The sequence below is a fragment of the Hirundo rustica genome, chromosome 5 (assembly GCF_015227805.2).
Source record: "Hirundo rustica isolate bHirRus1 chromosome 5, bHirRus1.pri.v3, whole genome shotgun sequence".
NCBI lineage: Eukaryota > Metazoa > Chordata > Aves > Passeriformes > Hirundinidae > Hirundo > Hirundo rustica.
The window spans coordinates 44,882,314-44,908,497 of record NC_053454.1 but is presented as its reverse complement, the minus strand read 5'-3'; the positions used below and the strand labels follow the sequence as shown (position 1 = coordinate 44,908,497).

General features: G+C 36.5%; 1 protein-coding gene across 16 annotated transcripts in view; it reads left to right on the top strand.

Moving 5' to 3' along the window:
* The window catches only part of MARCHF1 (membrane associated ring-CH-type finger 1), a 225,780-nt gene that overhangs the window by 172,114 nt on the left and 27,482 nt on the right, over nucleotides 1-26,184 (top strand). For 14 of the 16 annotated variants that reach the window (XR_005700791.2, XM_040064198.2, XM_040064190.2 and 11 more), the window contains 3 exons: nucleotides 7,079-7,129; nucleotides 18,993-19,072; nucleotides 19,360-20,088. Coding sequence is in view for 15 of the 16 variants with exons in the window: in XM_040064198.2 (XP_039920132.1) it covers nucleotides 7,079-7,129; nucleotides 18,993-19,072; nucleotides 19,360-20,088 (860 nt within the window). In the remaining variant the exon portion in view is untranslated. The remainder of the gene's footprint in view (nucleotides 1-7,078; nucleotides 7,130-18,992; nucleotides 19,073-19,359; nucleotides 20,089-26,184) is intronic. The other 2 variants (XM_040064206.2, XM_058420618.1) reach the window with 1 other exon arrangement.

The window sequence follows — 26,184 nt, the reverse complement described above, 5'->3', positions numbered from 1 at the left end:
ACTCATCTTGGCCGGTGATGGAAAGTGCCCTGAGGCTCATTAAAGTGTAATTAGCATTTTCAGCTCAAAAGGATGGTGGATCAGATTCTGATGTATTTATCATGCTTATTAGCAGCTTACACTGAGAAAAACCCTGACACACTGAAACTGATAGGGAGATAGGAATCTACTACACTAGTGATACCAGGGCAAGAGGCAGCCATAAGTAACACAGCAATATGTCTGTGCCATGCAGTTGATGACACTGTATATTTTTGTTTAGAGGATAAAATGCTGAAAAAGAAGATAACTTCCTAAATGTTTAACTCCGAACCTTATTACTGTGGAAATACCAGCGTAAAATTTTTACAGTCTTATGTGCTGCAAATCTGGCAAAAGGGATTTCAGAGTGGCACAATATGTGACAGGGCCTATGACAAGTAAAGCACCTGCACATTATTCTTAAGTAAAGTTACCCAGTAGGCCATGAACAGGTAGGTTCCTTGATCATTTGCTATGTATTCTCCTACCTGTATATAAATGTGGCAAATACACAACTTCTAAGGTGATTAAACTATTTTTTTAATGTCACACTGTATGTAGTCTGTTTCCACAGATGACAGTCAGAATGGCATTTTGAAATGCCTCAGCATCCTCAGAACCCTTTTTATGATAATTAGCTGGTTTTGCACAGTTGTGCTTTACAAGTGACCTTCAGTCTGTTTAGATTTATCTTCTGCCTTTTCTTGAGTGATGTGGTAGGCGAATTGACATTAATATCGAACTTCATAGTGAAGTTAAGATATCTTAGAATAAGCAAATTATTTGTTTGCAAAGGGAGATAGATTTTCTTACATTTTCAAATATAGATTTGACTACCAATAATTTTATATTTGGTGATTTAGTGGCATGATTATAAGAGGAATAATATTATAATATTATTATAATAATATAAGAGGAAAAATAATAAGAGGACTGTTGCATATTTTAAATTATGAAAAATAGATAAAATATGTAGCAGAGAATAATTGCATAAAAAATAAAAGACAACTGTCAGCTGATGATAGGCTTTTTTCTCAGTATTATTTTAGAGATTAAATCTGCTTTGGCTTCCTTTCAGAACATAAATTCCCCACATCAAACCTGTTTAGGAATTGCCAGTTACTCTGAATTTTTTAGAATGTTATCACAAGCAACTGATTTTCGCTCTCTCCTTTCCCATGGAGAAAAGGCTGTCCTAGTCCAAACTGGCCAAGAGGCAGGGTGTATGTTCCATCAGTAGTAACATCATCATTATCTTCTTGGCATAAATAATTTTAAATAAGCAATACTATGCTTGTACTTCTTTTGAAAACGTAGACTCCAACACAAGAAACTGAAATAATTTTTGAGTAATCTAGCAATAGCCACAGCATTGGAGATTGCATTATCCTGGCTCTGGCTATTTGCAGTAGCAGAGAACTAGTCGACAGTAAATACACTTACATATCTATTCATACAAATAGATCAAGAAATAGTTATGTATTTTTAGATCTTTTATTTATATATGTGATGCACTATATATGAGTAATACAAATGGTAATATTCTGTGTATTTTGTTGATATTTAATTTTATTAATAGTTGCTGTTGTCTGTACTTCGTTCCTGTAATTAAAGGTTGCATCTGTATCACAGTCTTTAATATTCACAGTGAGCTTTTTTTCCTGTCACTTGGCACTTTGAATCTTGCAGATCTGCCATATTGAAAAAATTCTGGGTTCCAGTAAAATTATGCGTGATGCCCAGTAATTACAGTGGTTTTATGTCTTAGATAATTATGGACACTGGAGTTTTTGTTTAACAGTCAAAGCAAATGTTGCCTGGTTTGTGATTTTTTCTTTCCATTTTCATGTTGAGATATTGAAATAAGTGTATGTAGTCCGTACATCAATTTTAATAATGTCAGTTCCTGCTCTTTCAGCAATTGATGTTCCTATTTGAGATCATCTACGTATGTGATAGCTCAGGCCATAAAGGGAAAGAAGCTTCTGCTCCTGTTCAGAATTCTAGAAGTGAAAAGGTGCTGTGAGACGATGCTCCTGTGCAGATCCAGTGAGGGGATGGGTGCTATGTAGAAAGGCACTTAAGGCAGGCAGAACTGTGTTTGGCCTGTGTTGTGCTTACATTTAGGAGGCATTTATTTTTGTGACATGCTGTGACATGACTTGGAGATGGATATCTGTCATTACAGTCATGTGTGGAACTCCAAGGCTGAGGACTGTGCACAGATGTGTGAAGCAGCACGTGGTACCGCTGGGATGCAAAAATTAGAGTCCACAAAAAAGAAATCTAAGTCAAAATATTTTGTAAAAGGGGTTTTGGGGAGTGGGTTGGTTGTATTTGTATGACAGAAGCTGTTGCTTAAGATTCTCCTGTGAACTGAGATTTTCTGATTAATTCTTGATGCTTTTGTGCTCACTTCAGAGAGATGAAGTGCAATCCATTAGCAAGGTGCTTGGGTCAGCCTGAGTGATCCTCAAAGCCAGAGCAAAACAAGGGGCAGCCAAGGAAAGAAACAAGACAAATGGATTAGTTTAAAATGTGATGTGCTGCCCAGCAAGACTTAAAATCGTTAACCGTGCGTATGAATATTTATACATGAACCAGAAAGCAACTAGCTAATTTCCTACTTTCCTCTTTATAATGAGAGCCTGAACTGTTCACAACAGTATTTTAGAAATTTGTTATTACTAGGCTCTCCCTCTGCCCAGTCACGGTTTTATTCTCTAGCTTTAAAAACAAAAATCTGTTTCTAAGCAGTGCAAGTTGCATTTCCAAATGGAAAAAGAAAAAGACGCTGTATCTAAGTATTAGAAAGTTTAATGAGTTTAGATTTAAGATGGTCCCTGAAAATAATACCATTTCAAAAGCCCAGTCTTGGACTGAAATTAAGTTTTGGAAGGTAGTTGGCTATTGTAAAAAAAGTGATTTTGCACTTATTTTTAATTATTTCAATTACTAATTGCAGACAGAATATATATATATATATATATATATATATAAAAAATTATATTGTGGGACAGGTGCATGAAACATTTCTCCCAAAGCACTTTCATGAACATGTCATAATTTGAAATTTTGTCATATTATTTCTCCTTTGTCTTCCTCCCAGAATTTATATTAAAGGCTGAATTACATTTTCAGTTATATCCTTGTAAGTGATCGTGATAAAGCCTAATTCTAAGGAAATTTACAAACACAGACTGATTTTTCCTGATACTCAGGTAGAGTAGTTTGAGGAACTTACTTTTCTGCTATCGCGTTTTAGAAAAGATACCTGATGAGTGTTTGCAGGATGTAGCGTAGGATAGAAGAGATATCGGTGGTACAGGACATCAAGTAATAAGGAGAGGCATTTAAGTGTGGTCTTCATAAAACAACCCAAAAAGCTTGTGCCTGTCCAGGATTAGTCTTGGGAGGAGCTGTTTTGCTATTTTGTTGACTGGATAAAAACACAGTTTAAGAATTTTAGTGAGTGATCTCTCTGAATATCTTGTTTTCACTTTGCTCAAGGGCCGGGACTCTGTGTGTTTGTGTAAATTTAGAAAACTCAGTCACAGAGATCAAAAATCCTCTTTACAGACATTAAATAATTCCTGCTGAGAAGTGTAATGCTAAAAGGTGAATGCTATTTTCTTTGAAATAATCCGATTCAAAGATTAAGGAAATTGAATCTAATTTCCTTGATGTACAAAAGTATGTATAGATATTTGAATATATGTGTTTGGCGAAATCCTTTGGTTACGTCCTTTCTCTACTCTGCAGTGCTGTGGCCTCACCTTGAGTCCTGTGTGCAGTTTTGGGGACCACAATTAAAAAAAAAAAAAAAAAAAAGACATTAAGGCATTAGAGAGTGTCAAAGGGAGAGCCACAAGGATGGTGAAGGGCCTTGAGGAGAAGCCTGGTGAGGACCAGCTGAGATCACTTGGTCTGTTCAGCCTGGAGAAGAGACCTCACTGCAGTTACAACTTCCTCATGACGGGGAGAGGAGGGGCAGGCACTGAGCTCTTCTCTGTGGTGACAGTGGCAGGACCCAAGGGAATGGCCTGATGCTGTGCCAGGAGACCTTTAGGTTCAATATCAAAAAAGGGTTCTTCACGCAGAGGGTGTTGGTGCACTAGAACAGGCTCCCTGGGGAAATGGTCACAGCCCCAGCCTGAGAGCTCAAGAGGCATTTGGACAATGCTCTCTGTCACAGGGTGTGATTCTTGGGGTGTCCTGTGCAGTGCCAGGAGGTGGAGTTGATGATCTTTGTGGGTCCCTTCCAACCCAGCATATTCTGTGTTTCATTGTTAACTTTAAAAATGTAAATTAGTATTGAATCTGTGTTTAAAAAAAAAAAAATCTTACTGTTTAGCAAGCTTGTAGGGAAAGCGTTTTGCAATATAGTTCCTCTTCACTTAGTTGTAACGAAAATCAATTATTCTTAACAATTCAAGTACTTTGTCAACATGAACCATTAAAACAAAAACACGCAGACACTCTTTAAGAACACATTTCAAAAGTGATTTTGCCATAACTTTTCTATTGTATTCTTTTGTTGTATGAAGAGTCATTCAAGTTGAATAGGAACTTCAGTGAAGAAGTCTATATTTGATTTATGTACTGTAATTTAGTGCAGCACTTTTTGTTCTATTTATGCTGTTGTTTTCAGGATAAATCACCATAAAATACCTGAACCTAGTAATGATAATTAAATTGATTTCTTTTTTTTTCTCCAAAAAACCTGTTGAGACAGCGCTCTTTCTCTGTTTAGACAATTCAGTGCATAAGCAGTACTTTGCAGACTGTGGATGCTGTGAATTTTCACTTCGAGATTCAGAGTCTTGCTGTAACCCAAGTGAAGGAGATAATGTGCCAGAGAGAAGAATGCATCATGTTAAAAGCTGGAGAGCTGTTGTCAAGGAACAGATTTTGAAAATGAATCTTGAATGATGGATTGTTGAAAGAAAAGAAGTTATATTTCCAGGGTTCACTACACTGTCAGAAAATACAATGTATTTTTTAGTCCAAAGGGTGGACGAGAAAGGCTTCATGCTTTTAGCAGGGAGTTTCTCAGCTGTGATCCCCGTTCATAATTTCTAACCGCAAAACGGGAACTAATTTCATGGCTCCATAACTTCTATTATTTTGAGGTCAAAGCAGAGCTCCTCCGTATGATATACCCAGAATATCCAAAGTGTATTTCCTATGGATATAAATGCAGACATTCAAGACTGTATATATTTAATGTCATTGAGAAAGGATAAGCAATTATGAATTTATTGCCAAAGCTACAGTGGATAATATACCATAGAAGTAATATTTGAATCACAGGATACTTCAGGTCAGAAATTATCATCTACTCCATATCTCTGTTCAAAGTGGTCCCAGCCTCAAGGACAAAATGTAAAAAATGAATGCATAACTTGAAGAATTTATTTTTTTTAAACTGTTCTTAAAAAAACAGTGACAAACAAACCTGAAGGTGGTTAAATCCTGAGATTTATTTTCTATGATAGTATAAAATGTAGAGTGCTGTGTAGTCAGGGAGCTCAGTGATGCTTGATTTTGATGACAAATGTTCATAGTGCTGGTGAAGACAAAGAGAGATAGTTCAGGATATTTATATTTGCGGTACAAAAAAATGATGGCACTGAGGATGGAATAAAAATGTAAGCCACCTACAGTCTGGAGGAAGAAATATACATAGGTATATGAAACAAAAAGTAGTTTTAAAACTATTTTTTCATATGGATGTGCTTACTGAGGTTGAGATCAAAGTGGCTTTTTTAGTACAAAAATTACAAAAATGGGGTTTTTTTTCTAAATGTTTACTGACAAATTGCCTAAGGTTTTTTTCTGGTCATTTTTGCTACCACAAAACTGCTCTGTGCCACAAAATATTGGGGAAATACTAATTCCTGTACTAGACATGCATTAATGGAGGAGGAAATGTAGCCTTTGGTTGCTGGCACCTTCTGTATTTTTCTGTAGTTTTATTGAATACAGGTTGAGGAGAGGTGGGTCATAGTCAAGTAGAAAGCCTCTTGTGGACATATGTGCATGTATGTGTTTGCATGATGCATGAACTGCAAATAAAGCTGCAGAAGCGAAAGCTCTGCTTGGAGTTTCGACACCCTGTTCCCCCAAGTGGGTTATCTAACAGACTGACACACATAATATCTAGGTCAACTCCTTCTAGGTAAAAATCAGTCTTGTTGACTTGAATGTTTCACTTGAGGGTTTGAACCTACATTCTCAAGTGCTGGGAAAAATATTTTCATGATTCTCTTAAAATACGTGCATTTACTAAGGGGATGAGCCCTGTTTCTGAAATATCTTCCCTTTGCGGTGTAAATGAAGCTGAGTCAATTGCCAGGGAAGTGTAAATACTGAAAAAATTTTTGAGCCCCTTCTCCATTCCCTCCTTTGGATTGCTAGGAAAAAACCCACAATGGCCATGTGCTATAGAAATGTAGCTCTTTGACATACACTTTATTAATACATTTCAGCCTGTGGTGTTGGTTTGTGAATTTCTGGTTTTTGCAAGAATGGGAGGGGATGGAGGAGTAGATGTTAAACTGAAGTGCATCTCTGCACGGTCACAATTTGTTTTTCTCAGAACATATCTTTCCAGGAAGTCATCTAGTACTGCTAATTTTCCCAGAGGATGAATTCTACTTTTTTTTTTTTTTTTCTTTTCTTTTTTTTTCTTTTTTTTTTTTAAGCAGGAATATGTTCGGTGTGACTGGGAGGTTTTTATCATTGAAAAGCTTCATGAGAAGCTCCAATGATTCCTTGATCTTTGACTCAAAAAGGTTTTTCTACAAAACTGCAAAATAAACTGAGAATAATTAAATGCTATCATTAATTTCTTACAGAACTTTTTAAAAATTTTTACTCATGTAATTCACAATGCTGTTGTGATTGTTTATTTCTTGAACTGTCTTCCATTGTACAGTCAGTAGCCAAACTGAAAAACAGAGGAAGAGAATCTCTGTGCAGTCACAATCACAGAAAAGACTAGGTAAAATCCAGATGACATAACTTTTTTTCATCTTTTAATTTTGTTTTCCAGAATGATAAATCCCCAGGGCGTTCTACAAGCCGATCAAGTAATATTTCAAAGGTATGTGAAATCTATTTCCTTTTTCTAGAATTTAAAGAAAATTAGATAGCTGAATATAAAACAGTACTTTAATCCATTTTATTCCTTATATAGTATTTTATTTATAAGAATCAGATTTTAAAGTTTTGCTGCTGAACATTATGGTTACCCTGTAAACTCCATCATAAATATAATTAATCATTACGGTTAAATGTGTGATAATAATAAGCAAATAACACATGCTTTCCCCAAGTGTTTAATGTTACCTTAATACTTCGGCTTAAGATAGAATTACTATTTGATTTTTTTCCTCCTGCCCTACCCAAATAATAACAGCTGTAATATGCAAAGCTATGAATCTGTCTTAATTTCAGACTGTATTCTTAATTCTTTTTACAGAGATATATGGTTCACTGAAGCTAGGACTTTACATTTAGTTTGGTTTTTAGGAAACAGAAGGGAAACTTTAGGAAAGGCAAAATGTGATTTTTACTGAAGTTCTTTGGTTTCAACCCCTTTGTTTTTGGTTCAGATGTGGCTGAAATTTATGCCAAAAAGCCAGGATATACAGGAGGTAAAAGATATAAACTCCATATTTTTTTTAATCCAGACTTTAACATCTGCCTTGTATTATGTGGGGTTCTAAATATTTTGTGTTTAGGGCAAGCATCGTGTCCTTAAACCTCTTCACAAAATATTATTGTCTTTGGGGTACCCACTGTAAAACTTCTTTTCTTCTCAGAGCATAAAACAAAAAAACCCCAACCAAACAAAAAACCCCCAACAAACTCCAACTGTGATTTTAAGTTAAAATACTAGTTCTATGTTAAGTTCTGTTCTCTTACATTAAGAAGGGAAAAAGATGTAGAATATATCCAGCCTGCTGTAGGATATGGCTGAAACTCTTCTAAGGCTTACTGTCTATCCTTAGAAATTGTATAGTTATATACTTACAAACATCTTCACTGGGCGTTGTATTAATTATTTTAATTGCGAGTTTTAAAATGCATGTCTCTAGCTATAGTTACTGTAAATCTGTTAGGAATTGGTACAGCTTTTTCTGCTCTTTTAAGGCAGGTACATGGGTTGCACTGTGACAAAGCATAAATATATTCACTGACATGAGAAACGTTTCGGTGACTAACATTTATTTTTAAGTGATTTCTGCAGAAATCAGTATAGTTGCTTATTAGAAAATTTTATTTGCACTGGTTTTAGTTGCAAGCTAAAAACCCCAGGTTTTTCAGTCATGTATTTAATCTTTTTCTAATGTATAGCATTGTGCATAATGTTTTGGATAATTTTTTCTGTGAAGCTCCCTGCCAATGAAGTTTTTCAAATGCTGAAGTATGTTTGATTGGAATTCCAGTTTCGTTTGTTGTCGGTCATAAAATGCGTTTTTTGTAAAACAGGTTTTCATATGTGTTTGTATACATAGAAAAGCAAACACTTGACTTTACAAGTTAATATTGCATGGCAGAAAATGATAGTAAAAATACTGCACCTTAAAACAAGATTGAAAGCTTCTAGGCCGGATAAACTAGATGCCAAAGGGGAGAACTGCATTCTCTGCAGTGTCAGATCTTCCACACAATAAAAATTTCAGTGGGCACAAAAATTAGATAGTCTTTATGTAAAACTATAATTTAGTGTCATGAAAACATTGTCTTTCACTGTTTTCATTTGCCTGTATGTATAAGCTAAAAAGGGTCAAATGGAATTATATTTTAATAGTTACCATTTGTTGTGTATTCCACCCTTGGCTGGACGTAGAGCTCCTGCCCTAGGGCAGAGTAGATACCTCTGGACTTTGTACCAACCTATTTGTGAAATGAAATACAGCATAGATTCTGTAAATACAGATTCATATTTCATAATGCTCTTAAATTGTTTATTTGGAGAGTTCACCTGAGGTTTGCAGTGTATGCTTGGGCAATTTTGCATGCTAGGTACGTGAATTTAAAGTCAATTTTGCATGCTAGGTACGTGAATTTAAAGTCTGAATTTTGTGGTATTACAGATCAAACTGAATTGTTGAACACTGAATATATCTTATCTAGTTATAATGAGAAGGAATGGTTTTGATTTGTTATTTTCCAGATACTAGTTAGTATATACACCTGTTCAGTCTAGAGATTTAAAATCAAACATTCCCAAGACAGGTGGGGGTGTGTGTGTGTGTGTAAGTCAGCACCTCAATTTTACCATTCACTTTTGCTGGCTGTTGAGAGTGTAGAAGTTAAGCGGGTTGCAAGGACTTTTCCTATTGCATGTAGTTTTCTGGCAAGAACTTCTGTGGCAGACTCTTTAAGGCAAATGAAAGAACAAAACTTAAAATATTTGACTGACACCTGGGGCTTTCTTCAGTGAACAGCAGCCTGGGAATTTGTTCATTCACCTCAGCCTTTTATTTATTTATATCAAGAAAACTGTCCTGGAACTCCAAAAGCAACTGCTTCTGTCAGTTTTCCAATCAGAGACAATTAGGAAAATGTATCAGTGTCTAATTTTTGGTGCGCCTCTGGTGATAACCTAGATTTTTCCTGTGCAATCAATAAATCAATAAACAATCTTCTTGTGCTCTGCCTTGCTAGCGCTCAATTAGATATGATTAATGATTTAATAATTAGATTATTAAGTTATATTTTGGACTGATCAGTATTTTACATTACCTGGTATTGACAAAGTGTAGCCCTAGTTAGTAGCTTTGACTTTCAAATCCTATCTACATAAAGAAACCAATACACATAAAGAAAAATATAAAGTACTTGTAAATGTAAGTTATGAGCCAGCCTTGATGATTTTAAATTATTACAATTTTTTTAAACATTAGACTTTTTTCCCACCTATTTACTATGTTGCTGGCAGCAGAAGGAACTTAATTAATCTTTGTAAGAGATACTATTTTGCAGTGTTCTGGATTTCAGAATTGAAATTATCTGCATGTGTTCAAAATCGAAGTAAATTAAGACTTTACCTTGTTCATTACCTATTTGCCATTGCTTTGTTTTCTGTGCACTGTAACTTCTTTCGTTAAAATTCTTATGTCTTCCTAAATATATGCATAATTTAAGAGGAAAGCTGGTCAGAGAAGGACCTGGTGGATTCATTGTTTTCTGTTGTGGTTAACCAGTGGAACAAATCTTGTGTCTGAATTACAGTCTGTAGACTTTATGCTCTATATGTGTTTCTGGGGCTGCCTGGTTATGTTAAAATGCTTTCTGGAAGAAATATTTTTAAAACATTGTAATTATCTTTCTCCATGTTAATTATGATTCAAGAGCTCATTAGAGAAGGATGCTGTCTCACCAGCAAGATCTGAAATTCTCTGATGGGAAGCTTGGGCTTATTTTTCAGTGCAGAGAAAATCAGGCTTGGAGCAAATTGCCTGAATTTTATTTTGCCTCAATTACCTCTCAAAAGCCTGAAGCAGGTGTTAGAACACTTTTTATTTGCAAGTCTCTGAAGCATTCATCTAATAAAACTCTGTCGAGTTATATCAGGAAGTGAGGTGCTTGTTTTGGAATATTCTGTGTGACAATATTCACATGGCTAATTTAGAATATGAATAACAATAGAAGAAAGAAAGAAGGAAAGAATTGTTTTTACTGTATATTAGCCATTTCTGATTTCTTGTGTCAGGTGGGGCTCCCCTCAATAAGATACAAATGAAAACCAGCAGGCACGAGGATGCCAAAATAGTGCTCACTAATGTTCTAGATGAAAAAATTCATTGCCAATGTATTGATTATTTATTTGAAACACTCATTTTGTGACTCTGGAATAAATTTCATGAACTGGGTATCAAATTCTATAATAAGTAATACAATATTTATCCTTTTGAATTATAAATCACCATTTAATCTCTTCCATTAAAATTAAATAATCTTGATATTCTCAAATATTTCATCCTCTCCCAGTACGAGGTGAATGTATAAAGAGTCCCGTACGGCAATTTGGATGGTTTGCCCAGCTTGGAGCAGAACTCACTATTGGACTCTGTAAGTGTTTGTAATGGCCAAACATCACCATGTCTTAGGCAGTGACACCAACAGAGAGCACATCATATCTCCTGATAGGTTTTATGGTGAAAAAAATTTAAAGGCACTGAAGTGTTTTTTTTGAAGTTCTTACCATAGACTTTGTCAGAACCAGGATTGCAGCATTCCAAGATAACCTGTTGCATGACTGAATCCTAATGACCAGTTAGTTATGTGACCCCTTGTGTTTTGCTACAGGCAACTACGATGCTACAGGTTGATCCATAGTTCTTACTGTTCTTTGCCAATTTCACACTAATTACAAATTAAAATTCCCTTTCAGACTGGTGGTTGCTTTTTTATCAAGGAACCACATAGCTCCAGAACCCAAGTGTGGGTTCTAGATTACTGTAGTGAGCAACTGAGAGAAAACTTAGGGCTTTCAAAAAAGAAAACAAATCGAGAAAAAAAGTAAGTCCTCACTCTTGTAAAGCATAAAATGTCAGCCTTCCTAAGTGCTTTTAGAGTAGATAATACCATGTATACAAAACTGGCATTCAGATATGAATATAAATGTTACATTAGTCATCAAATCATTCTTCTTGCTCATAAACAGAATCATTATTATGAAAGCTGAAGGCTAACCTAGCACTTAACTCTCATTTACTGAAAACAACAGTGCAAAGCAAATAAGTTACTGCAAATATTTTCTTCATCAAAACAGAATTTGTTTCAAACTCTTCAAAAGGCAGAAAACCAGAAACTAGAGCTAGATCCTTTGCACAGTAACTGTGTCTGCACTTTTTTAAAGTCCTAGATATGAATGTTTGATTTCTATGTATAGAGAATGCTTTGTGGTTTGTCCATACAATTTATTCTTTGTTTACAATAAGCTTAACAAAAGGCATGACAGCAGAATTTACCTAAGTCTGCCCAGAAATTGAACTTGTGAATAAAATTGTATGACAATATGACAGTATTAAACACATGGGGACAACCATCAGAAAATAATTCCGTTTGAATCTACTCTTGGATACACTTTTTTTTGACCTGTTATAAACTGGTGTTCTAATGAAAGGGAATACATAAAAATGTGTGATTGTATATATGCAAGAATGTGTACAATTTTACAAATTCTGATTTATTCAATCACAGTTCTTACCAGCAATTCTGAGTATACCTAAATGTGCCACATTGACACATACAGATAAAACTGGATATATGTGTGGAATCTGTTGTGCCACCATTTTTGTTTTTATACAAGCTCACTCAGTGTGTAATGCCTGTATGTAATTTTAATTTCTGTTATCACAGAATTCAGTCCTATCCTGTGATAGCCAATATCATACAGAAGCAACTTTGATTCATTTTCAGTTACTGGAGCATGCAGGTTATTACATATGCTTGTTATTTATAATTTTTAAAATTGTTTCCATGATTATGAATTATAATTATGGTCTGTAACATACCTGTTACATATATACTCCAGAAATCTTTGCACAGCATTTATATTTTCATCATGGCACTCAGAAGCACGTTTCACGTATTTGTTCAAAAAACAAGTTCAGTTAAGCAAACTTTGTTTCTATAGTGGTAAAAAATTGTGATAGTCATGCAGTTTTATGTTTACTGCACTTCATAAAAATGCAGTATCTCCTGGTTTTTTTACAGTGATGCATTCTCAAGGTTTCACTTCTTTCAGTCTAGTCATCTCAATATTCTTACTACAACTTGTTTGCTTTGGCACATTTAGGCTTTTCTCTTCCCTTAGGGATGGAATAAATAGACATCAAATACACACCAGAATGGAGCTCTTCAAATATAAGAGTGACATCCTCACAGATGGGATTTTATCCAGTCTGTCTCCCGCACAGTCCACCAGTCCAAAGGAAGAACGTGGTGGGTGTGTGCACTCCCATGTATATACACTTGTGAGAGCATGGCAGGAACGTTGTCTGGGTGAAAGCTGCTTAGGATATAGGAGTGTTTGGAGGGTTTCAGAATTGCAGATAGAGGAATATGTGAAAACAGATGCCCTCTTTGGAACAGAAGTTCTTCATGGTTCTCTGAGTACTGCCTAGCTTTAGAAATAAAGTGCCGTGAAGTCCAGTAGCAAAGAAAATACAGGTTTTGTGCTTCACCTTTCCTAAAGGCTAAATTTCCATTTAGCTCCCTCCAGACAGTCAAAAGCTGCTGGTCTCATGGCTCTGCACCTTTTTTATAAAACGTGGCACATCCTTTGTTCCAATTGCCTACATTTTTTTAAAGAAGTATGAAACATTTTTATTGAGAAAGTGATAATGACTAGAAAGATGCATCCTTGAAGGGAATCATAAACGAAAAATACTGTGTTGCTATGACACAAAGACTTTTGCATACTACAATCTATGTGATAATTCAAAGCTTAGCTAGCAGTGCTTCTATGCCTACAGAAAAAAGTGGGGTTTTTAGTCAAACATGTACCTTGAAAATAAAGATTAACATAGATTAGTAAGGCAGGAGAAAACAACTTAAACAAGCTGATTGAATCTACAGGTTAAAGCTGTAATTACTTGTTTGCTTCATTTTTTTAAATGATAGTACAGATGTACTTATTTGCAATTTTGATTTTAGATTTCAACCACTTTATAACATGATCATATTGATTTTCAAAGGTGCTGAATGGTATTGTTTGGCAGAATTCTAAAGATTTTTCTGCTCCTTCCTTGTGTGTTACTTTCCACTAAAATCCTTCTCTTCAGAGGTAGGTGAAAGGAGGGGAAGGAGGAAAGAAAAGAAAGAAAAGGTTTGGGGAAGAACTGCGCATGGAATAATTTACAAAAAAAGAAAATCTGCAAAAAATAATTTAACAGAAATTCAGTTACCAATTAAAGTAACGGTTGCTGTAAAGGCATCAATCAGATTAAAACAGTCTTGAAATCTGAGCACAAAGCAGGAACTCGATCATAAAGAAACAAATAAAAAAAGAAAAAAATCCAGCCAAACAAACCAAAACCCAGAAAACCTCTCCCCCAAACCCATGCGCACAAATTTCAGTTGCCATCAAGCCTGAGCTTGTGAAATAACACCTGGCTTGGGTCACCTTCACCATGTTTTGGAACTTCTTAGACCTTAGGAAATGTCTACATAGAATTTCATAAGGGCGGATGTTTTCTGCAGAGTGTTGCGTTGTTTACAGAGCAGAAATTTTCAGATTAAAATACACAAACTGGGTCTCCTGCTGAGCTTATTGCCATGCAAACTGCTCTAATCTTCTAAGGTATCCGTTCCTTTGTGTGCTGTTTAACAAATAGGATAGAGTTTCAGCTTTTTCACTATAATGGCTGGTGGGATCTGGAGTATTCTGTGATGCATTACTGCTATTAGAGCAAACTCGGTAGTAGAATAAAAGCATTAGACATGTTCCCTGTCTGCCCTATCACCTGTGAATTGTCTGCAGCTTTTGACTTCAGCAGTGTTGTAAGTTGACCAGCTTTTGGGAATGCCTCTATTCAGAACAGAGACAGGAGAGGATTCATTAGACTTTCTGGTGGTAGCTGTGAGGACGTTTTATATAAGCCGTCCATTACATCATCTGGTTTGTTAATTTAAAGCTTTGCTCTGTTCCTATGTGAATCTTTACACTTCTGCAATCTGCTTTTACTCAGCTTTTCTGTTAGGCCAAAGCAGATCCCAGCTGTGTTCTTAAGATGAGCACAACTTGGCTCATGTTCTTGCCCTAGTTTCAACATGCAGGTTAAGCCATAGATGGCCTCTAAGGATTTTATTTTATTTTTTGATGGAAACTTCTGTCATATCCTGAACATCTAAGTAAAGGCAGTCTTGATTTGAAATTCTTACTATTTTCACCAGCTGAACTTATTTTTGTCCCCTATTTCTGTCTTTGCTGGTTTTCTGACACAGTCACATGCGTGTGACATTTAAGTCCCCTTGTGCTGGGTAAGTGATTATCATCTCACTTATCCTGAAAACTCTGTATTTACCAGCATTCTGCTTGAAAAGCACACTATCACCATACCAAAAATAACTATGGATGAGTGCCCTGTCATGTCTGTAATTGAATTGCGTATCCTTGACAAGACAGTTCATCTAAACTGGCCAAGACAGCAGAAGGTGGTGACTGGGGAATCTCTCTCTACTAACAATCTTTTTGAAATGCCAGACCTAATCAGCTGGAGTTGGCATTATCCCTTAGACCTCTTCCTTGTGTTGATGGCATAGAGAAACGAGCGGCCTTGCTTATAAATTAATTGTGAGACAGCTTTATTTTGAATTACCACATTTAATTTTGCTACTGATGTAATTTGTTATGATAAAATTAGTACAGTGCTTGTTCAGTTTTCCCATTCCAGCGAGCTGTACAATATACCTGTCTGAAGAAGACATTCATTTAAGGAATACTATTTAAAAAAAAAATAAATTGTTATTCACCCTCCCAAGTGGAATTGGAGTCCTCAGCATCAATCTGATCCCTCTATTCACTACTTACAGTATCACAAAATATTCAGTGTGCTGCATAGCAATATAGCAGTGGGATAGCAATTATAGCAGTAAGATCTGTCTGCTTGAGACTGTTTCCAACATCTGCTGCACATACATTCCCAAAAGAGCTGGACTGATGTGACCAGAGTATATTCAAATTATCGTGTTCTGGTTTATTCAGATGTGCCTTGTAAATACACGGTTCTCTCTGTAAACACACTATCCAAGTATATGCCCCTTTAGGTATCTTTGCTCTCAGACTGGACTTAAGAGATATAATTATTTAATTTTTTAAAATTAGTTAGGAATGTATGGCTTGTAGAAGAGATGGCAAAGAGGGAATATTGCCAAAGGAATTGGGGTAAACCTGGAGGCAGTGCTGGAAGCAGAAAGCAGATACAGTTACTGCTGTCAGAACGGGGTAGGATGAAAAAGTAAAGGGGTTTGGGGAGAGAGGTCTGAAATAGGCATCGAGCTGAGTTGAAATTTACAGGTTCTTAAAAGCAGCTCATCTAGCTGTGAGTTATTATATTCATATGACATGTACTAGCAAGGACAGGCCTGACATTAGCAGGTCCTTCCACTCCTATTTAATTTACAAAGACTGGATCTATTTACAAAGTAAGGGCCTCCATTTCTTGTGAGGTACACAAGTCAAAATCAGAAAATTAATATCAGAAACACGGACCTTTTTGATTTTAGAAATCACTCCATCAGTTCTTTTTTTTTAATTTTCCACAACATGAAATATTCTTAAGATTCACCTGGACAGGGTGATGTGACATGTTGTCCACACTGTGCTTTTGCCAAGAAAGGTTAGACTAGGTGATCTTTGAGGTCCCATCCAACCTGGTATTCTATGAATAAAGAATTTTACCATGACAAGCTAATTTAATGAAGATAAATGTATATAAATTTAGTTAATGTAGATAAAAATATGTGTTACAAAGTTGTAGAAATTAATTATATTTAATCACAGGTAAGAATCTGAATCCTCTTGTGTATAACTTGTCATGCTTTGTTTTTGAAGACTTAAATGGTGCATTGGCTTTTTGCCTGCCAGTTGTCGTGTTTGCTCCAATAGAACTTAGACAAACAAGCAAAAAACGTTCATTTTGTAAAAGATACTTGTGTAAATTGTTTTTGAAGGAAACAAACTTTTCTATGAGTTATGTACAGCTAAACATAGCATCATGCCTGCACAGGGGAACTAGAAAGTAAATTTGACTGAGCAGGGCTGAAACAGTCCAGACCTCTTGACAGTTGAAAGTGAAATGTAAGATTTAAGTAGTCAAACTGATAATGTCATTTTTATCTTAAAATAATTAGATATCCACCACTCTGCAGTTACAAATCATAAATGTGTAAAAGCTTTCCAAGGAGTTTGTTTAGATTTTGGCTTTATCTCAACTCCCTTAAGAACTGTCTAGCTGGCTTCCTGCTTTAATAGCTGCTGAAATTTTCTTGAACTTGTGCGGACTTACTGTGTGGTAGCTGGACCAGCTTAGCCAATCTCCTTATCCTTTCAAAGGGTACTCTTTGTGGCGAGGTGATGTAAAAATTCCTTTTACTGCATGGAGGTGGCCTGACCACCATTTAAGACCAGGCCAAACCCTTGTAGTACAGAGATCCTGAAAGAAGGAATGGTAACAGTTCTGGAGCTGTGAGGGGAGAAAATAAATGAGCTCATCATGAGGGATGAATTCAGGATTCCACACTTGATTCTGGGACTGGATTTCTTCAGCAGTCCTGCAGTTGGGCGTTAGTCTGGAGAGATGTGTTTTCGCACAGCAGCAGCATGTAACCCAATAACATTAATTATTGGTGCTGATGTCTGCATCTTTCCTCATTAAGTAGCTTAAAATATGCCTAATTACTTAATGCCAGTCTCAGAGGCTGAGATGGAAGATTATGTACCCAACCATGCATCTAACATATATTTATAATATATATGTAAGAAAAACTCATACTCTGTCACAATGCATATAACTGAAATATTGCTTTTGTAGAAAAGGAAATATGGAATACAATTTCTCTCACAGATACTTTTCCTTTTTTTCCAGCATGACACTGCATGTAGACACACTAATGTTCCTCCTTGGACTGGTGAATCCAGACATGGCAAAATCTTAAAACACAAGGATTGTGTCAGTGAATTTATCAGTTGCTTTATCAATTTAATTTCTCATTTTGGCTTACTTATTGTATCTCTGAGTTTCATTCATGGAACTAGAAGTAAAGAGTTAGTAATATTGTTGGTGGGTTTAGTGTATTTTTGCGATATTAGTCAATAGGTAAAAATGGTTACTTGAATTCCAGAAACTAGAAGATTTTTTTATGCAAAAGCACTATTCTTAAGTCTCAGCTGGTATCCGTATGAAAGCAAAAATCCATGCAGTGGTGACTGATGTTTCCAAAAGGTGTATGCATTAAATAGAGTGGATATTGAGAACCTTGGCTAAAAGGGAAGTGTTGGCAGGTACTTGCTGTTTGTATTACTAATTTTCAAACACCTTTTTAACATTACAAAAGTGTCTGTGAAAGTTGAGCTAGAAATAATTTCAATTATCTGACTGAATTTGATTTGCTAGTACAAAAGATTTGGATAACAGGCTTTACATCTTTGTATGATTTGTACTTTGCACTCTTGCTTAATAGTTATCCTCTCCTTGCATCTGATGCACGATCTTTTGGAATTCTGAGGCTTGTAGTACTTTGTCTGCATTTTGAAGTTGAGATCACAGTGGGGTGGATGGAGTTGCATACTAAACCCTAGTGCCCCTGATCTGCAATTTGTAGCAACAACCTTATGAATAAAATGTCACATACTAAACATGTTTTATATCTCTTTTGCTGTTTGAGAATGTGATCAGCTCTGTAGAGATGCAGCCTGCACTTCGGATTTTTCAGGTTCATCTCAGTTTAACATTTTCAGCTCTTCTAGAAGATCTAATTGCGTTGAAAACCCTTTAAAACACGCTCTAATCTTCCTGTTTCATCAGTCCACTCAACCGAAGTTAGCTTTGGATTCTTCATCAGTTAGTGTATCGCAAATGCACTTCGTGTGATTTGGAAAAGAATCCTCATGGTTGTTTGCACAAAAGAAAACCAGTACTTTTTCCCTTCAGACATTTACAGGAGAACCAAATGAAAATTCAAATGCTGAAAGCTGCTTCCTCAAACAGCGACAAAAAGTAGTCATGAGCAAATGAGAGCTCAAACACTTCAGTCGCACTTAGTTCCACAAATAGGTTTCACTTTTGTTGAAGCTTCCTGTATTTTGTGAGCTTCTGTGTGTTCAACAGTGCGCTATGAACAGCAGAAACAGTTATTTTAATTTTGTGATCATGTGGCAAAGCAGCAAAATATCTGCAATGTATTTCATGGACAAAGATTCCAAACTGTCTAACTTATTTCAACAGGCAAGCAGTCCTACAACAGGAACAGCTCCCAGGAGTCAATCTCGGTTGTCTGTCTGCCCCTCCACTCAGGACATTTGTAGGTATGTGCTGAGAAAAATATACTCTTATCTGGCTGATACTTGTTAGTTGTTTTTATTAAATATTATGTAGCTCTTACTTCTGCTTAACTTTATTCATAATTGACATAGACTTTAGGTTTCTTTTGATCTCTCTTTGTTTTGGTTTTGTTTTTGCTTTTTAGTATCATGTTTTTCTATTAAAATTCACGTTCTCATTCTCATACTATTTTTTTTTTTGTGTGTGTGATTTCTCTTTCCATCCACCCTTTCCATTTCCATCCCTTTCCTTTGCTTACTGCTTTGTCTAGATCTACTACCTTGCATGATTTGTCAGAAGAAGAGCTTGAACATGCAACCCCTGTCATGGTGCTGGCCCCTTCTAATAGGGAGCCTGGTGGTAAGAAACACGTAAAACGAAGGTTTAGGCGGAAAAGAGAGACTGGAGACAATGGTGAGCACACAGAAAAGCAAGGAAAGGGGAGAAACTGTAAATTGCATCCTGAGCCTCCAAGATCCAGCTGGAACACATCTGATTCATCATCATCTTCAGATGAGAGTCAGTGGGCTCAGGCTAGGAGGAGAGCAAGAGAAAAGGCCAGGATGGCGAGGAGAGGGAGAAGAAACAATAGATCATGCAGTAACCAGGATGGGTCCTCAAACAATAATGCTGTTGAACTTGTCACCTTGGGGACAATGGGAAAAGAGAAACAAGAGGTGTCTGACCCTGAGAATCCCACTTTAAATCACCGCCGAAGGGTTCCAAAGCTCAAGGAATCACAGTCTTCAGCATCATCTCAGGAAGCAAGGATTTCCTCAAGAAAATGTGGGAAAAGCAAAGGGAAAAGCTACAGAGATCAGCAGCCGGCACCTTTCCTTAGACACATGAAGGGCTCCTTTGCCGAGGCAGGCTCTGGCAGCGATGCTCTGGCAGTCCCAGATCACGGAGCACCTGCTGGGGCAGGGCCCACCGTACCTCATGCTGTTCAGAAGCCTCCAGTGTTGTATGATGACTGGTCTGATGATTTAGAAGTATGCAGGTTAGTCCCTAATAAGAAGGATTTAGCATTCTTAAGAGGAGTTTCTCTCTGCCGTGGTCTGAGTGCCTTTCCCTTGACTGCTTTCTGTCACTATTTCTCAGTAATAAACTGCTCGACAAGCCACAGGAAATAACACATGAACCTTTGCTACAGAGAAATTAGCATATCTCAATCTAAAGAGATGCTTCTCTCTTATTTAAAAAGAGTAATTTGGTTCCTTCAAAGGAACCAAATGTTTGTCTTTGCTCCATGAAGATGAACCCACTCTGTCCCCTGGCAGAGTATTGGTTTTTTTTTAAATCTCCAGCCAGAGGGAGAGAATGAAGCAGAGTGCCAGGGAGCTCAATGCAATGGGATATGGAGCTTTTCCTCCTTAAGTGATCAGTTCAAATCCAGCTTTGGTCCCTCTATGTAATTTTTCAATGACTTATATGAAATAAATTTAAGGTTTTTTTCAGAGTCCCTTAGAGTTGCCATTATCTCAGGAATCCAGTGGATGGTGCCTGGAGAACTTTATCTCTAGTGGGGCATAATTTGCCATGATTTTGCTCTGCTGAACACCTCCACACTGTGAATGTGTATGGGCTGTTAGTCCAGTCACCCCTCACAAGGACTGGAATGATACAAAAGGGTCATTGGGCAGAATAAGCAGTAAAATAAGCTTTGGGAAAGAAAAAGCAACACCAAGAGTTCTCTTTAGTTCAGAAGTTCAGGCCTCTGACAGTCAGATGTGTGAAGCATGCAACCAGAAGGTGAGCGTTTTCCCCTGGAAATGAGATCAAGCTAGCCACTTCTGGGCTAACATCCAGATTTGGAGTACACAGCTGGGAACACTTGAGTTACTTAGTTCAGTGGTAAATGAAAATGCACCATCCAGTAAGTTGAACAGAACTGAAACATGTATTTCCTTTTTTCTCCCTCACCAAACTTGTGAGCCAGCATTGGCTCTCATCTACAAAGTGTCAATCTGGCTTAGTTTCTTCATATGGTAACCCAAAACTTCTCACTTTTCTTTGCTGGGAAGAATTTGCGTGGAAATGTAAACAGAGGATGAGGAAGTTCATGATACCACATCATGGAGTTTCACAATATGCTTTAAACTAGTGAAACATGGCAAAGATCTTTTGTTCTAAAAAGAAAAAGGTAATATGTAGGTTTTGGTTTGGTTTTTTTTTTTTTTTTTTGCAGCAGAAGATATAAGCCATTACTAACACAGCTAGGGCTATGCTCTCCTTTTTATAATTACCAAGCAAAAATGCACATTTCCACTGCCTGACCATTGTCTGTCATAATAATTCAAGGTTCTTCAAAGTCTGTCGATGTATGTGCATGAGCTTATGTATTAGGACCAGGCTTGGGTTCTCTCTGCCTTATCGAAATGCAAAGAAACAGCAACAGTGGTGAAACATGTTATTGAAATGTACCTACAGGTCATGATGCAGAGGTGTGTGCAGATAACTACAACAGCTTCAGAGTTGCCTTATATTTCTGAGCTAGCCAGCCTGCTTGTGTTGAAGATCCAGAATAGTTCATGCAGGACGTAGAGAACAGTCATTTAACAACTGTCAAGAATATGAGCTATCCAAAACCTGAAAAAAAAATACTTCAGCATAGGTCTTCATGTGGGCTTAACTATACTGTAGTAAAAAATACAGAAATAAATAAATAAATGTGTGTGTGTGCATATACGCATACTATATAGATATAAAATAAAGTTTTGTAAATGCCTTATGTAGATTAGTCCTAACTGTTGCCCAAGTCACCAAACTGAGAATTTGCTTTCAGATGATAAGTGAATCCCAGTATTTTACTTGTCTTCTCAAGCCACGGAATTTTCTTATATTTTTCAGGCATTTTTTGCAAGACTTGGAGCTTGGTTGAAGGATGGACCTTTTGGATGTGCATGCAGACTTTTCAGCCAGGCTCTTATTTAGTTGAGGAAAGTTGAAAATTTTTGATAGGTTGTGTCCTTAGGCTCAGCATCAGAGGAGATGTTCTTTGAACAACCAGCATTAAATTTACATTGTTGATAGTGAGACCTGTTTCGCACAATTTCTCAAGCCAGTCATGAATGTGGTTTTTTACGTGTCAGGGATAATACTATTTTTTGTTGTTGTCATTATCAGATGTATCGTAGTGACTGTAATACATATAGGAAAAACATAGCAAAATCAAAAGCATGTTAATTTTTCATACCTGATAAGTTGTCTTACTTCATCAGTTTGCAGACAGCTGAAGAAAAAGGAAGACATGTTTTTACTACCAATTCAGATCAAACTGTAGTTCCTGTTTCTCAGGACAGGTCATGCACTTCATTGATTCGTGATCTGTGGTATGTTTTCTTTTTAAAATTCACAACCTCTAATCTGAAACAAAAAACAAATAAATAATTGCAGTGTAGTTGTGCACATATACACCATTTTTCTGCAGGGAGAATAGAATAAGGAAGGTGGTTTTGTCATGTTTATGCTAAGACTCGGTTAGCATAGCTGGTTGTGATGTAGAAAATCTGTTTTCCTGGGGTGTTTCTTCAAGATTTTCATCCTAGCTATCCATGTCTTTTAGTTGATATGACAGTACTGGCAGAGAGGAATGGCCTTCACCTAAGTGGTATTGTGTGGAAATAGCAGAGGAGCAGGGATCATAAACGTCTTGTGGTGACAGTTATTTTGTCTTTAAGTTTCTGGGTGGTTTCCTCATGGATTGCTGACAATTTCTTCACTCTGCATTTTGCAGCATGAGCGGGAATGTGACAGGGTGCATTCCAGCACAAGCACATGAGTCAGATAAAGTATGGGACCATTGTGCAATAAGTTTTTTGGCTAGTCTGAGGGGAACCTCTTGGTCACTTCAGTGAAATATTTGCCCTTCTAGCGTCACTGATTCTTTCAAAATGCTGAAAAAATGTCATGGTATCAATTCTGACCTTTACAGTCTCTTTCCTGACCAACTGCTTTTGCCTGGAGTCTATTAGGAAGCAAGGTTTCTACTTCTGAGATACAGTGTAAGTTCTTGCCATGCTGAGTTCTTTTGGCAACTAGTTTAATTTTTTTTTTTTTTTTTTTTTTTTTTTTTTTTTTTTTTTTTTTTTTTTTTTAAGATTCACAGGACAGGTTTTCTATATCATACAGCTGGATCCTCCTTTTCTTAAAGTTGCCCTGTGCCTGAGATTTTCTTCATATATACTTTACCCTGTAATTTGCCATGGCTTGAGGCACAGCCTCAGAAATATCTTTCTTTGGTCTTTCTTTTGGTGGATGATCTCCCTGAAGGGAACAGCTGTGTACTGGATGTGACAAAGTGAATGGATTGTGAGAAGTTAGTCCCATGGATTTTTCACATGGAAATCACTAAGAAAAGAAAATTGGGTAGTTGATATTACCACTAGTGGATCATAAGTGCTTTGTGTATTGATCCTGAATATATCATGTGGTATTTTTATTATTGATGATATAGTTGAAAGATTTTTTTTTTTTTTTTTTAACTAGTTAGTTTTGGTGTAAAATCTTTTTGTAGTGCTGATTCAGTCATTTCAGCAAAAACACATGCACTTAAAGTGGAGTTTCTCACTTTGAAGAAATGCTTCTTGGAAGTCAAATTTTGATTTTGTTGAAGTCTGAATGACTTTTTCTGCAGTCAGGTAATGGCAGGCTCTCATTTGAGGAGTAGGGCATATGAGAAAACAAGCAAGGGGAGAAGTAAAGGAGATGATGAAGTTAATTCATTAACTCTATAGAGTATATTTCAAGCATAATTTTTAAAAGACAGTTTTCAAAATCTAGTGTGTTAATTGAAAGACTGTTATAAACTTAGGAAAATACTAATGTGGGTATTTCTGTGTGTTAGCACAATTAGTGTATATTGCACATGACAAGAGGCAATATGATTATGTAGTTTCTCTCTGTGAAATCAAGTGCTTCAGCAGGGATTTTTCTTAATATTATTTAGCAGGACCTAAAAAAAAAAAAATTAATGAGATTACTTAGATTTTGAAATATTCAGGCAGAAGAGTCATGAAAAGAGGAGATAGAAAGGTGGTTGGTAGGAAACAAATCCTTGAGGAAGAAAAAACAGAAAGTTGAACAGAAGATAGATATATAGGTTAAAATTCTACCGGTGATTTTTAACACTCATTCTGAATAGTTATGCTGAAACTTTGATGTTGGACAGTGAAGAAACTAATGTGGATTTGGAATACCATCCAGAGCCTTCTAAAATCACCATAAAACAGAAGATGCTCTACTTCCAGGCTGTGGTGTTTAGTTGGAGGGTTTTTATCCTGTTTCTCCCTGTGATCTTAGTATGTATCTTGTGATCTCCAGATGACATGTTAGGAGCTAAGTCTATGAATCTTGTCCTGCATGTTGACTCCTCACCCCTTCCTTGAAAAGAACTGTGACTGCTGCTTACTCTTTTTGTGAAGTGACTTTTTGCTAGGAATCTTCTGCTTTTTGAGGAATCTCCTCTTCTGCTTGATGGTCTGGTGGTTCATCAGTCTTTGAAGCAGTACAGAATTCTGGTTAATTCTATTATCTGCCTGATGGTTCAGATCCCCATCTGTCACCTCTTCAGCCATCTGGTTATTCAGTCTCTTTGGAAGCTCTCCATGATTCACAAGGATGCAAGGAGAGCCAAAGTAAGGCAAGCATGTCTTTGTTGTGATTAGGCTCACTTATCTGGGGGAGAACTGAGTCCTGGTTTCTGCTTGTTTCTCTCAGAACTTCTTATTATTTTTAACGGAAATAAGTGAAATGGCACAGCTTCCTGTTAGAAAGTTACCCTTCATTTTAAGGGTGCCATTATTGAATAATTTGAGCTTGCGTATTTTATGTATGGAGTTTAGTTCCTTAAAGCTTTGACTTTCACTAGGTGGGTGGGAGGAAATCTACATTCTGTTTTGAGATGCAGTCCCTAGTCCTTTGAACTTGTTCACGGCAGTAAATCTTGTCAGACACGTATCTTGCACTAACAGTGCATCTGAGGCAGCAATTACATGTAACTCTTTAGATATCCTATTTATCACCTGTTAGGGAAGATTAATAGAAAGACAAGAAATGTCCACAAAATAAAATATTTATGTGCTTTCGCTAATGTTGTTTGCTCTTGGGGCTCTTGTGAATTCTGATCACTTCTGCAGAAATGAAGAGAAAGCTTTAAGAACTAGGCCCTTATGAAATTCCCCTAGTGTGGTACAACGTTTTAAAAGTGTTTTTTCCTTTAGTCAGGTAAAGACAGGTGACTGTATAGCATAATGGAAGGGCAGGAGTGGCAGGGAAGAGATATACAAATGGATTACATTTGGTGGGGAGAATTAATGTGCCTCATTCAAATCATGTTTAAATGGAGAGGAAGACCAATTTGTCATTTAGATTACTTTGTGATTTAAAAGTGGAAAGAATGGAAATGAGATTAAGAAAAAGAAAAGCCCATAAAATGAAAGCAAGAGAAACACAGCACTCTGTAGCCTATTGCAGGATATGAACATATTTGGTAAATTTAACCTTTTTTTTTTTCCCCCAAGTGATAAACTATGCATGAGCAGAGTTGATTTTTTTCTGGATTCTTTTTATGAATGACAATTACTTGCTGTGAGTTGGTCATAAAATTGTTTAATTTTAAATTCTTACCAGCTAAAAGTACTGTAAACACTTTATCAAGTGGGAAAGGAGAAAATTACCTTTTTTGGACATAATAGTTCTCCTAAGAAAAAATCAAACTGTAGTGACAGCAATTTTGTGCATCATTTTACAATTCTGGGGAATTGGATCCTTTTGGTCCAATTAAGATAACCTAGGAGCTCATGGCATTTCATGCTGGCAGCTAATAATCCTCACAGCCAAAAATCAAATCCAGGGATTCACTTGCTCCAACATTTTTCAGCTCGGCTCTTTCTTCCTGACTAAGCTCCCTTTAGAAACAGTGAGATATAGAGATGAGATGTACCCACCAAACAGAGTAAAATTTTTTCTTTACATAACCATTATGAGTTCATATGTGCTTTCCAGTGAAGGGCAAGGTGTTTAACTGCCTTTTCAATAAATTCTCACCAAACCCAATATTTCTGCAATAGGCATTGTCTTCCTTGAGCATATTTAT